Source organism: Nicotiana sylvestris, chromosome 4 (genome assembly GCF_000393655.2).
Source record: "Nicotiana sylvestris chromosome 4, ASM39365v2, whole genome shotgun sequence".
Taxonomy (NCBI): domain Eukaryota; kingdom Viridiplantae; phylum Streptophyta; class Magnoliopsida; order Solanales; family Solanaceae; genus Nicotiana; species Nicotiana sylvestris.
Window position 1 is genome coordinate 93,191,232 of NC_091060.1, and position 15,295 is coordinate 93,206,526.

Here is a 15,295-nt window from a genome sequence, read left to right on the forward strand (position 1 = left end):
TTTTTACTTCTATGCTTTATCAAAGTTCTCAACCTTGATTTATTCTTCATTTCTCTAAGTATATTTTCTTTATCATTCTTGTTTCTTTTTCCTAATTGACATTGCGAAAGTGAAGTAAAACTTGATAATCAGTAACCTATTTTATTCTAAATTTAGACTTTGACCGATAAATCTATTTTTTGGTTAAACACTCTCTGAACTAATGCAGTCTTAATTCAATAGCATAACAAAATGGAAATACGGATTCATAGATAACACCGACAAGTTGAGATTCTTCCAGTTATTATACACTTATACAAATTAGATCTGGTATTGCCTACCACGAATTTACTGAGACCTGTATGTCAGTAGATGATTAAATATTTGACTTTTAGAACCTCTACTTACAAACAATGGCGAGCCAGGAATTTCAGTTAATAATATAAAGAAGGAAATATACAAAAAAGTCAAGGGAATTTAACATCTATTATATTTACATAAAAAAAAAAAATTTAACCTAGTATATGTAGTATAATTTCTCGGCAAGGAGGATTCGGATGAACCCCTTCCACACCCTGGCTCCACCCATGGTTACAGAGAAGACAATTTAAATAGTATTGGAATGAAATGAGTGGGAACATGTATATATATAGAGTCATAGCCGATTAGTATTGATAATGTAATGTTTAAGTAAGAAATTCGAGGCTGCAAATTATAGCTTACATTATTTTCCCTGTTTTACCCTAATTCATCAAAACAACCAAATGATTCAAAGCAATTAAGTGGAGTTTGTAGGGCCTGGATATTCTAGTGCAGAACAAGCAAACAAAAAGTAGTGGATAATTCCTCAGCAAATCACCAAATTATGGCTCTATATATGTATAGCCAAGAAACTCAAGCTTAATTGCCTGTACCATTTTATACATACGTCTGGGATAAAATAATTCTCATCATTCTTTGAGAATCGAATTCTCTGCCAATATGAGTCATGTTATCAAAATTCTCCATACGACCTTCGGACTTTTTGGTAGGATTTTAATTTCATTGTCCTATTAATATATTGTTTCCTGTGTTTATTCTTAGTTGAATTCCTTTGAGTTGTTTATGATATATTTTTTCTTCATCTGTTTTTCCATAAATAGGAAATGTTTTTGGTATATTACTATTCTTGGCGCCCTTGTAAGTCTTCGATCAAGTTTAACTTAATTTCTTTCTTTATGTGTATGCATGTGTGTGTTTTTTTCTCATTAAAACTAATAACATAATTATCAAATTTTAACACTACAGGATTACATTCAAAAGGATTATCATGAAGAGATCAACAGAGAAATTTTCGGGCGTGCCATATTTAATGAGTCTCTTCAACTGCTTGTTCTCAGCTTGGTAAGCTTCTCCAACTCACATTTCAACATGAAAACCAGCTGTTCTTGTTGGGGAGGGGGGGGGATAACCAAATTAGAATTTATATAATAAAAAGAAAGAAATTATTAGTTGTCAAATCTTCATAGATGACAAATATTCATAAACCCAAGTCGTAAATAGAAACCAGTCTGCCATACAACATTAGTGCAACTCCTATTGTCTCTTTCTTTCCACATAGCTTTCTTGATTTCTAGAAAGTAACTTAAAAAAGACAAGTTTTGTTTATTTAAGCATGGGATTTATAAAACAAGATATCGAGGTAAGGTGGAACAAGATATAAGTGTTAGAAATATGTGCCACCAAGTCATGTAAAAGTTTATTCGTGAGAGTAGAAACACATTTATTTATAATGGAATGAAATCACGTTACTTGAACCACATTTCTTGTCTAAGAATAAGAGTCAAGCCTACACGAGTGTGTTAGAGCAGGCAAATTTATATATATTTTTTAAATAATGAGTGGCGATGAGACTTGAACGAGTACCAATGGCAACTCATTTGATTATGTTGAAATGTAGGTTCATTTCATCTAAAAGTTTAAATAATGGGTAGCGATGAGACTTGAACGAGTACCAATACCTTTATTTATTTATGTAAGGTTTGCAACATGGTTCCTCACGTGCGGGCCCGACTCTTTTTTGTCGGGGAACTTGTACTACAAAATTTCTTTTATGATTTTTTGACAATGAGAATTGAACCTACGACCAAAGTTCCAGTTAGATATAGTAGTGATTTTTATCTTTTCGTTTTTTTCTTATGAACATAAAACAGGTATGGTCTGGCTTTTGTGTCACGGAACAACACGTTGTTAACAGTGCTGGCTTCTATAGGTGGTGGCTTGGAGGCAATCTATGTGTTAATTTTCCTCATATTTGCACCCAAGAGAGAGAAGCTTAAGATCTCTGGAATTCTGTTTGTGGTTCTTTCCATATTTTCAATGGTGGCTTTGGTCTCTGTGTTAACACTCCATGGCAATAAAAGAAAGCTCCTTTGTGGCTTAGCTTTTGCTATTACCTGTATTATGATGTTTGGTGCTCCTCTTACTGTTATGGTGTGTCTTTTTATCTTAGGCACCTCATCATATACTACTAATAAGTAACTATTATGATTTTGGGAAAATCTGTTCTTGCCCTATATCTATCTAATTAAAATATACATTTTGTTTCCTTTGTCTTTGGCAGAGGCAAGTGATCAAATCTAAAAGTGTGGAGTACATGCCATTCTTCTTGTCACTATCTGTATTCAACTCTAGTACCTCATGGGCAATCTACGGCATACTCGGAAAGGATCCCTTCATTATTGTAAGTTGCTTTAATTAATTTTAAACATTCAGCGACTTTTTCTTTAATTTTACTCCCTCCGTTCCAATTTATGAGAACTTATTTGACTGGGCACGGAGTTTAAGAAAAAATGAAGACTTTTGGAATTTGTGGTCCTAAACAAGTCAAAAAAGGGCTCAGAGTACTTGTGTGATGATAAAAGCTTTTTATTAAGGGTAGAATGGTAAGTTTAATCTAAATTATTACCAAATTTAGAAATGGGTCATTCTTTTTGGAACGAACCAAAAAAGGAAATAGGTTCACATAAATTGAAACAGAGTGAGTAATTATTTTGTAGAAACTCATGATAATTACTTGGTTGATCTCCAAATTAATTATGTGGATAACTAAAAATCTTAATTTTTGCTAGGTACCAAATGCAATTGGAACTTTATTAGGATCAGTGCAGTTGATTTTATATGCAATTTATCGCGATAACAAAGGGGAAGGCAAGAAAGACGAAATGAACGGTTCAATCGAAACAGGGCTTGGAAAACCCCAAGAAAAGAAGCTAGATTGCATTCAAAATGAGATACAGAAAGAAAAATATGGAAGCAAGTGCATTATTTGAGCAAGGTGTTGGCTCTATTTGCAATTAAGAACATTTTAGTGCTAGCTAGCTCGTGTTAGAATGAAACATTTGAGCCACCAATTATGTATAAATCATAATAGGAGTATCCCTTAATCATACACAAATCATCAAATCAATTTGCAATTTCAGCTTACTATTGTTCCTTTTTCTAAATTAGTTTTCTTGGAGGTCTTTATATTCTTCGAGTTGAATTCAAAAAATTTCGACTTTAATTCTGTAGCTTATAATAATTTTGGTACGTATTAGAGTTTTCACTCGTATGGACCTAAGTGATGTAAAATTTGAAGCAATATAGAGCAGAGAAAAAGAGTGGGAGGTGATGGAAATTTCCAAGCACTAGTAGTACTTCATATATAAGACTATGCACTTTAAGATCTCCAAAGTTCTCAGGAGCTTTTTTAAAGGAGTGATCCTACAAGATAGATACATTGTTCTTCATCATTTGAAATATATATATACATATATATATATATATATATATATATATAAAGGTCAAACCCTCGAACTATTGAAAATAGAACATTTTTTGGATGCAAAAATGCCCTTACCGTTAAACAAATAGCCCAAACACACCCCTCCACACTAACAGACTCCAATTAAGATATAAGGTCACTTTAAATTTTACTTCGTTGCCAAGTTGGAGCTCCACCTCGGCAAAAGAAGCCATTGGAGCCTTCCCGTCGTGGTCGTTTTTTGTTTTTGTTTTTGTTTTTGTTTAATCATATCATATCAAAATGAGGATATGATTGCTTTATTTCCAATAGTTCGTAGGTAAAATTGGCCCTTTTCCCTTTTTAATTTTCCAAAATATCCATTTTCAGCTCATTGAAATAGGGGATTTTTTTATCTTTCACCTAATTTTCCAATATTTCTCTAGAATTCCATACTCCTAAGTCCTAATCCTATCTCCAATCTCCGCATGAAACACCTGGACGTAGATGCGTTCGGTAATTGGAAATAACAGAATCCCCCCCCCCCTAAGGGAAAGAGACAATGGAAGACTTAGGACTTTTACTTCGTGTGTTTCAATAGTTCTCTTTTTTTTCTTTTTTACATCTATTGAGAATGGTTGATGTAATATTTATTTGGATATGAGTTGTGTAGTTGATTAGCCAGTATTGGTCAATGTAGTTGAATTAGTTAGAGTGACATTTTTTAATTAGGATTTTTTATTTATTTTTCTCTTACATCCTTATACACGTGTGTATATATATATATATAGAGAGAGAAAGGGAGAGAGAAAGATAGAGAGAGAATAACACAGAGTTCATTTCCCCAATTCCTGTCACGACCTCGAATTCCCATATTCGGGACCGTGATGGCGCCTAACACTTCACTTGCTAGGCAAGCCAACGTTAGAAAATGGTTAAGTCAATTTTCACTCAAATTCAACATATAAAGTCAATTATTAAATCCAAATGAGATAAAATCAAGTGCGGAATAACATAAAGCCCAATATCTACTACAATGAGGATTTGGAGTCACAACTCACGAGTTTCTAGATTGTTGCTATAAAATAATGTCTGAAAGAAATACAACTGTTTTTGAAGGAAAAGAAACAGTGAAATGAGAAAAATAGAAGGAGACTTCAAGGTCTGCGGACGCAAGTAGATCTACCTCGAGTCTCTGAATAAGAAGATCCAAGCTGCTCCAACTCACGGACAGCTAGGACCGGTACCAAAATCTGCGCAATAAGTGCAGAATGCAGTATGAGTATAACCGACCCCATGTACTCGTAAGTGTCGAGCCTAACCTAGACGAAGTAGTGACGACGCTATGACAAGACGCTTACATAATAAACATGCGCAAATAACAGTATATGTGCAAGATAACAACAGATAAAATCTAGACAGCTAATATCGGAAGAGGGACATGCTAAGGGGGAAATACAAAATACGAGAATTACAGCGGAATGGTAACCAGAACAATTAATATGCCTTTAACCAGTAAAAACAATTTAACACAATGAATGAAATTGCACGACATCACCCTTCATGCTTTCACTCTCAACCTCACAAGGAAACAATGATAATGCACTGTATCACCCTTCGTACTTTTAATCTCACTCACAGTATAGATCAACAGAAACGACACGACATCATCCTTCGTGCATTAACTCTCATAACATGACACGACATCATCCTTCATGCATTAACACTCACAATATAGCACGACATCACCCTTCGTGCATTAACAGTCATATACGGCACGACATCACCCTTCGTGCATTAACACTCTCCCATACCACATAACAATGGACAAGTAATAACATGGAGATAGGATCAACAAGTACAAGCCTTACTTCGACAACGGTTTCACAATACCAATCTCAACTTGAAATCAATACTCAATTATCACAAAAGCCCATAAACACGATAAGAACTATGAATTTAACAAATAACTAGTCTAAGCATGTATAGCATGATCAAAAGAAGAAATAATTGCAAGAAACAAGTCTCACCCGCATGCCTTAACCCGACAACAACGCATAAGTACTTGTCACCTCACATATACATTGTACCCAATATCTAAACACGTAGCAAATAAACAAATAAGTCCTAATCTCTCAAGTCAAGGTTAACACGACACTTGTCTTGCTTGAAAGATCAAACTCAAAGCTTAACCACAACTTTGCCTTTCAAACAAGCCTCTGAACCAATAGAATCTAACAAATTACCAACCAAACGATTCAAATTAAGCCTTAGGAACTACCCACGATTGCAAAGAATTCAATTTTGGTCATTATTGAAAAGGTCAACACCCGAGACCGCTTGGTCTAAACCCAAAATTTGGACCAAAACCCGATTACCCATTCACCCCGAGCCCGGTTATATAATTTGTTTTAGAATCCGACCTTAATTCGAGATCTAAATCCTCATTTTACAAAAATTCCTATTCTAACCAAGCCCCCAATTTTCACCATGAAACATAAGATTTTTGGTTGAAATCTTAGGAAAAGTAGTGAAAGATTGAAAGAAACTAGCTTAGAATCACATATCAATGATTTGGGGAAGAAGAGCCCTTTGAAAAATCGCCTCTAGGATTTCTAAGTTGTAAAATTTGAAGAATGAATTAAGAATCTCGTCTAAATCCCATTTTGAAATTTGAAGAATGAATTAAAAATCTCATCTAAGTCCCATTTTGATCAGTTGCAGATGTCGCATTTGCGAACCCCGCAAATGCAAAGAATTAATCGCAAATGCAAAGAACAGTTCACAAATGTGAACTCTAACCATCCGCAATTGCGGCCATTTGATCGCAATTGCGATCACTGCTTGCCCAACCCCACGTTGCAAATGCGATCTCTAGCCTCCCCAGCTACTCTTCGCAAGTATGATGAGTAGATCGCGAATGTGAATCCATCAATGGCCGCAAATGCGAAGCTTGACCTCGCAATTGCAAGGTCGGAGGCCTGCAACAAAAACTAAAGCACACCAGCAATGTTATAAGTCCTAATTTCATTCCGTAGCCTATCGAAAACTCACCTGAGCCCTCGGGATCCAAACCATATATGCACACAAGTCTAAAAATATCATAAGAACTTGCTCCCATGATCAAGTCGCCAAAATAACACCTAGAACTACGAATTGAGCACCAAATCAAATGAAAATTTCAAGAAAACTTTGAAACTTCTATTTTCATAACTGGACGTCCGAATCACATCAAACCAACTCCGTTTCTCACCAAATATGAAAGACAAGTCATAAATATGGTATTGGACCTATACCGGATTCCGGAACCAAAATATGGACCCGATATCCAAAAATTCAACAATTGGTCAAACATTTCAAATTCATTAAGCCTTTAACTTTCAAATTTCAACAAAGTCCGATAACTCTGGTTAGGAACTTCCGAATTCGATTTCGGCCATACGCCCAAGTCCCACATCACAATACGGACCCACCGGGATCGTCAAAATACAGACCCGGGTCCATTTTCTCAAAACATTAATCGAAGTCAACTCAAATAGATTTTAAGGCAAAAATTTCATATTTTCTCAATTTTTTAACATAAAAGCTTTTCGAGAATACGCTCGGACTGCACACGCAAATTAAGGAGGTCTTAAATAAGGTATTTAAGATTTTGAAATACGAAATTATGTTTTAAAACATAAGATGACCTATCGGGTCATCACAGTTTCTCTATTAACTAGAACGTTCTCTCACAAGCTGAGCTTGGTTCATCAATGGAGACACTTGATTCTGATCTCCAACTTTGACATGGTATCTGTGCTCAGCTCGTAATTTTTGATCTATATCTAGTTCGTCTTCTCTTCTTTTCTTTGTTGTTTTCACCCGATTTAAAATCGCAAATCAGAAGTTCTCAGTTCGCGATTTCGTTTGGGAATCACTGGTTCACACACTATCAATCATCAATTGACTCAAATTTCTGACATTTTCTGCTTCAATTCATGGTTGGAGGCAAGGACACCACCACAATTTTGGATTCGACCAACCCGCTATACATGCACACATCGGAAAATGCTGGGACTATGCTGGTACTGGTGGCATTTGACGGTGCCGGTTATAGATCCTAGGGGAGAGTCGTTCTTAGATCTCTCTCTATGAAAAAAAAAGTCGGATTCATCATAGGAAAGTGTAATAAATCTAATGTTGGAGAAGAGACCTACGATGAATGGGCACGATGCAATGATATGGTGACATCGTGAATTCTGAAATTACTCTCAAAGCATTTAGCTGACAGTCTACAATATGTGAATGATGCAAAGGAGTTATGGCAAGAGCTTGAGTACATGTACGATCAAACGAATTGGGAAAAACATTATCAATTGCAAAAGGAAATCAATGACCTAACTCGAGGAACCCTAGATATAATTGGATACTACACAAAAATGAAGAAGATCTGGGAGGAGCTCATTACTTTGAATGCACACGCACAATGTGGTTGTCAATGCACCTATGGTGCCAAAGCAAATATGCTCAAGGCAGAGCAAGATCGAAGGTTAATACAGTTTTTAATGGGATTCAATGAAGTCTACACAGTCATTAGGGGAAGCATTCTAATGATAAATCCCCTGCCTAGCATTGCACAGGACTTTTCCATCCTCATTCAGGAGGAGAAATAAAGAGAAGTTAGGTCAAGTAGTCGCCTAGTCATGGAATCCACTTCTTTGAATGTGAATGGACCAGGAAACAACAAAATCAGAACCAATTATGCTCCACAAGGCAACAGTACAAGACATAACTCGTATAAATATAATTTTTCGCGTAGTAGATCTAAACTGTATTGTGACTACTACAAAAAGATGGGGCACACCAGGAAGAAGTGCTATATGCTCCATGGATTTCTGCAAGACTTTAAGTTTACAAAGGGAAGAAACACATGATCTGCTATAAATGTCCATGGCTAGTGTGGGGAGATGCAAACTTACAACAGTGGAGATGCTAATAGTAAGAACCACAACCAATATCTTCAAAGCCTGACGAAAGAACAATACAACCAGTTGCTGAATTTGCTGGAGAACTTTAAGGCCAGTAGTGCAGGGAAAAACTCAAACATCATCACCAGTGGAGCTGTGAACTTTGTAGGTATTCTAGCTTGCTCTACTTATAAAGAGATAGCTGAAACAACCATATGCAAATGTTCAAATTCAATTGCTGACTTATGGATTTTAGACAGTGGAGCTTCAAACCATATGGCATATAGAAAATCCTTTCTCACTAATAATAGAATCCTATCTTATCCCTTCTTTGTCACCTTACCTAATGGATATAGTTGAAAGTGACCGAAATTAGTAATGTTTTTCTTAGTCCTAGACTAACTCTGGTTAGAGTCTTGTACGTACCTAGCTTTAAATACAATCTTATTTCAATCCATTCATTAACAGTGCATCTTGATTTCATGGTCAATGTCATGCCCCGAACAAGGGGGAGGGGGGGTGAAACCGGCACCCGGTTCCTCATCTATCCTTGCGTACCAACTTGCGACTAAGGGACTCTTAACATATAATGTCATATTTTGGCCATAGGGAAAATTGCAAGACAGTTGCGAAGTAAAATATAAAACTGGATGGAAACTAATGCTGACCAAACATCACTATAAAGTTGGGCCAACAAGGCCGTCATAACTACTACAGTTGGCAAACCAACAAAATATACATACAAGGCCTACAAGCCCAACATACTGCACTAACTGACAAGATATGCCTACAAGCCTCTACTGATGGATGTACTGTGATCGGAACAGGGTCCGGACCTACCCCGAACATATATACATATATACATAAGATGTACATAAAACTCTAGACCCAGCAACTCTGAAGGATGTGGAGCTTACCGATCAAGCTGAACTCGGGCAACACCTACTGAGGAGGTCTACCTGTCTATCTATATGAACCTGCACGCATGAAATGCAACGTCCCTAGCAAAAGGGACGTCAATACGAAATAATGTACCGAGTATGTAAGACAACAGAGTAACTGAAAGCTGAAAGTGAACTGATAATTTAATAACTGAAAGTAACTGGGATTCAAAGTAAATCTGAATATATGCTTACCTGCTGATACTAACTCAACTCTCTCAATATAGTTGTCCGGCCTTATAAGGCTCTATATATGTATATATATATATATATATATATATATATATATATATATATATATATATATATATATATATATATAACTGCTCTCCCGTAGTAGTCTCACTCATAGGCTCACTCATAGGCACTTGGCCATACTAGGCTCTGTATCTTGTCCATTCTAGGCTCGCTCATAGGCGCTCGGCCACAGGAAGCTTGCTATATAACATACCATCTGATCAGAGGTTGCCCAATAGGGGCCTGCCCATCGATTATAGCTTGATGGTAGTGAAAATACAGTAATACTGTAAATATAGACTCTATGCTCTCTTGAATAGAAGAAGACAATACTCAATTGAAAATGAAGTCCCGATAAGGGAGATTACTGTAACTTATGAGACTAGGATAATGTATATAAATTCAGAAGTGTGAACTTCTCTTTATGCCTCGTTATCAAACATATATAATTATGAGAACATGCAAAAATGGAGGAAAGGTTTAGCCTTAACATACCTAAGCTAATTCTCTTGACAATCTCTCTAATACAGGCCAATTGTGAAACACGTAACGGCGGATTGAAGTAGGGAAAAATTCGTATGATATTCTTGAGAAAGATTGCACCGTACTTCCTTAGAATCGCAAAATCTCTGGTTGCTAAGTATTAAGTAGTCTTGTATGAGATTTGATTCTAGCAAATCACGTATATAATTTGTATGGAATTATATACTATTTTGTCAATTCACCGGCTCCAACCATTGTCAAATCACGTATGAAATCTTTCTGAAATGTATGCTTGCATCTTCTAATCTTCAGGGGATAGGCAAACATTAGCTTGCATGTGTTGAGAGAAATGGATATTATTATCCAGAGTTTTATCAGAAAGCTAAAAAATGTGAATCACTTTGTATACTTTAACAATGTGACACCTTGTTACATAGTATATGAGTCACTTATTGGATTTATTATCCACTTCATGGGCTGCCACGTTGGTACCTTTAACCTTATCCAAATAATTCACCCTTTCCTTAATTAACTCATTAATTCCCCACTAATTCAATAATTAACCAATTGCCCACACAATTAAGAATCATCTCAAATTACTTAAAATACTACTTACTCTTTAACAGACTTTATACACCTTACTATCATGGTCATAGAGTGTCGTGTATGGTACTAGTCCATAAATATCGGGTATTATAGCTCGGACCATATTTTATCCCAAATTGTCAAACTTCGATGAAACTCATTTTCTTTGATTTGCTTACCCTCTCACCTTCACTAATTTACTTATCCCTTGTTTGAAATAGAATAATACTTATAATACCAAAATAATCTCATTCCCGAGCTTACGTCGATTAACTTATGATGAAACTTTAATGTACAAAAGTGCGGGATGTAACATCTCATTTCCGAGCTTTTGTCAATTTATTTATGTCGTACTTTCACGTACGAAAATATGGGGTGTAACATCATTCCTCCCTTTGGAACATTTGTCCCCGAATGTTGATTGATGCACTTATCATTTTCATAACCTTTGTCTTCTGAATACTCTAGTACTCTCTTTGCCATCTAGGAAACTTGTTCTTTGAATAATTTCAAAGGCTAGGGCATTATCCCCCTTTAGGCCTCTTTCTCACGCCATGACTTGTGGTCGGAATCTTTCTAATCTCGTAACTATTGCTACCTTCTATCATGTAGTTTGTACGACTTTTTTTTGTCTTGCATGCGTGCCTATGCGACTCTTCCCTTTAGATTTTAGCTAATCTCTAGGCCTCATTTTGGGAACATATACAGAACTTAACAAGATGTCCCTCTGGGCATCTATAGGTGTACTGAAGTTATTCGCTCGGTACTTTGTCGAACTTACGAATATTGGTATACCTTATTTCGTAGATCCATTCATCCATCTGTATTACTTTACTGCATCTAGGTAGGTCATACTATATCGTAACTCTTACTTCGATTTATCATTACTGAGGTCTGCTACCAAACTCCAAGTTACTCTCGTTGCTTATCCTTAAGACTGATGGCCTAACCTCATCTCATACTTTGTAATGTTTATCCATCCATTGTTGATTCAACTCAATATTGATATACAATCTACTACTGATAACATGAAACCTCTTACGTAATCACTGGGGCTCACATTTCGTCATGAAATATTTGAAGTGATTTTCCTGACCCACCTGGAGGCGATACGATACTATACTTCCATAATCGTATTTCATAGCATCCCAATGTGATTCTCTAACGTGGGAATTTTATTTTTGTACAATTCACGAAATCCCCCCTTTTTTCTTCAAATCATTGCTCAATCGAAGGCCCAAATGTCATTCTTTATCTATCACAATCACACCCTCATTCTACTACCAGGGCAACATTCCCTCTCTTCTAATGCTACTAGTCTTAGACTCCTTTGAGTTCATTCAAGCTATATTGAGCTTTATATAACTTAGAGAAACCATCAGCTCTCTTGTTTCCATGGGCTTAATCTCGAGGACTTATCCATTTTCATTACCTTCTCACTCGCCCTTTCTTATCCTTACTCATGTCTTACTAAAACTTTGTCGCTCTATCATACTATAGCTTGCGATTTACATATATCCATTTATACTACTCACAACCTTCCTTCAACTTGCTTGGACCATAGATTTCCTTATGTTATTCTGGAACATCAAGCGAGGGATCACATCGTCTCTAACTCTTCTTTACTTTCTTGACTAGGCCTCTTGATACCTAAAAACTATAGGCTGGAAGATATACTGCTGTCGACCCTGCTAACTTTCCTGGATACCAAGTCTTAGCGCTTCTGGTCTTCTATCTGAAGTATGGACTATTCGCAACCTTTTACATTTATCTCATATGTTGTTCACCTTTACCTTACTTACCTTAAAATATTGCATCACATCTTTTATCTCTTTTTATGACCTCCCTTCCACATAAGTATACTTCATATCCACAACTTGAAGCTCTTATTATATACTCGCACCTCTGGCGCATATACAATTTGGTGGGAGATTCATACTGACTTCTTATGAGGCCGGTACTCTTTTAACTAGCTTTATCGTAGAGCCTTTATAGAATATAGTTGTTGTACTATCTCTCTTGTACCTCTGATATTAAGAGTGATTCTGTTATGTTCTTAATCACGATTTCTATAATTTTTTGGGTCCAATAATCAGAGTTCTAATTTATTTGGTTGATGTAACTCTTTAGTTTCCTCTTCCTTCTGATCATCCTTCATGTAGGCTTGAGCTATCTTCCGATCTGCGGATCCTGGTATTAGTTATTAATTTAGCCTTTCATGGGCACTATGGAATATCCATGATACAATCTTCTAACAATTCAATCCTTTGTCTATGCCCTGGGCTCAATTCTTTCTTTTAACTTATACTAGAGTCTTCTACGGCTGTATGAATGTCAACATATATGCTGCATGGATAATACTCCAAACTCTTAAGTGCGTTCATAACGTAACTAACTCTAGATTATCGATCGAATAATTCTTTTTGTTCCTTCTCAGCTTTCTTCAAACGTAAGCAATTACTTTTCCTGATCTTTCTGCCCCATTATTGTGTGCATACTTAGCTTATCTTAGTTTCCACGCATGTCGAAATTTTTATGCAACTCATATGATCTCGAATATTAATTTTGACTTTACTTCCCATTCATTAGCCATGGCAGGTGCCAGTTTCTCATGGAGTTCATACAAAGTTGTAGTGAGACTATTTTTACATGACCATTTCTTCTTTAAGTTACTATGCTTAGGTTGAAGCCTTCTTCCTTATTTCCTCAGCTAGTCTTCCATTGTAGTACTTAGAGAGGACCCCCTGATTCTTGCAAAGCTGCGAGCTTATTACCTTGTTTACCTAACGGAATTTTTGATGTTCTTTCTTACTTGTATTATCCTTATTTACTTACCTCCATGCTCATGTGCTCGTAGGGTTGCTTCTAAACTTAAATTTTGACTGTTTCCAGTGGCACTCTCTTTTATTTCTGTAACACTTATATTGCACCTTTTTAACCACCCAACTCCTATCTGAATATTTCTCAAAAATCATGATGTTACAACAGCGAGGCTGAATTCACTATATTGGATTTTACTATGTTTATCTTGCATGATCTATTTATTTGCTTGTATCCTCTTGTCTAGCCATAGCTAGGCTCTTCCTGAATCAACTACTAACTACTCGTTGGCCCATTCTCATATCTATATTCCGTGTAATCCCTCTTGGGTTATTTTCTTATCTTAACTTACCTCTTGCACTAGCTCATTATGTCTCAAGTGTTCATTCACACTTATTTATCAATAACATCCTGGGGGAAACCTTTACTGCCTCTTCCCAGCGTTGTACTTGCATAATGTTCTGGAGTCGTACCATATCTGTAGGATTTGGATATGTGCTATCTCATTCCTTTCTCATTTGTATCGCATTCTTCCTTTACCATTCCGTAATTACTAGAACCACTTACTTCCGACTTAATGCCACATTACTCCATATTCCCTTTTTTAGGGGAGTACTAAGATTTAGTGCTACGATGATCTACGTATAGATGTTTTGCCTCTTCATCTTTGGTGTCTTTTCACATCATCGATGACCCTTACTCGCCATGCGGTAATCCTTCTGTGCCGAGGATAACAAATTTCCTTACTAGCGAGGGTGACACTTTTCCCTTAAGTTTAACTTTGCTCACATTGCTTGCTTTAAGGAAGCGTCTTCCTGAAAGACCATTATCTGAATTTCTCATTATTATTCTTCTGCTGTCCATTCTATTATTGCCAAAACGAAATCTGAAATTCTCATGATGTCAACCATTATCACCTCACTTAGTCCCTAATTTATGTTTAGTTTATCTTGTTCACCAGCCCATACTTATTTCTATTATTCTAGGGTCTAACTTTTCCTTTTGGTAGTTGCGTTGGAGTCACAGACTTATTTCTCGAAATGAGGATATGACTTTATGGCCTATACTCTTTTATTGTCTCCAGGCCTGACACCTCTTATCTTTTTCTTCCTTTGACTATAGACTATGTAATACTGTCATTTCATTTTTTTTCTACCGTTGTCATCCATGTATCACCTCTTACTCATCATGCTTCATTAACTCTCTTCTTATTTTTCGCTACATTTATGTCTATCACTTTATTCTAAAAACTCAAATAAGATATTCTTTTGCTTTTGGCTCCCTTTGCTCTATCCACTGGCTCTTCGGGTTGCCTAACATTCTTTCTCTACTAGGGACGAGAGCCATACTAAGGTAATATTTATCCCTTCTAGGATTCCAGTACCTATCTTTGTAGTACTCATATCTAGCTGTACTATTTTAGAGTGTACCATCTAGGTGTCTCACAAGGAGATCTATTAGCATATTTACAATATCCTTCAGAAATGTCAACTAACGCAAACAATCTATCCACCATTGTGGATTACTCTAACCCCAGT

At 36.2% G+C, this 15,295-nt stretch overlaps 1 protein-coding gene across 1 annotated transcript; it reads left to right on the forward strand.

The window, feature by feature from the left end:
• Window positions 1-714: 714 nt before the first annotated feature.
• On the forward strand, window positions 715-3,444 carry LOC104227569 (bidirectional sugar transporter SWEET1-like). The gene is made up of 6 exons (XM_009779840.2): window positions 715-1,006; window positions 1,122-1,158; window positions 1,267-1,362; window positions 2,172-2,451; window positions 2,582-2,701; window positions 3,090-3,444. The coding sequence occupies exons 1-6, from the start codon at window positions 961-963 to the stop codon at window positions 3,288-3,290; spliced, it is 780 nt and encodes a 259-aa protein (XP_009778142.1). The 5' UTR covers window positions 715-960; the 3' UTR covers window positions 3,291-3,444.
• The last annotated feature ends 11,851 nt before the right edge of the window (window positions 3,445-15,295 follow it).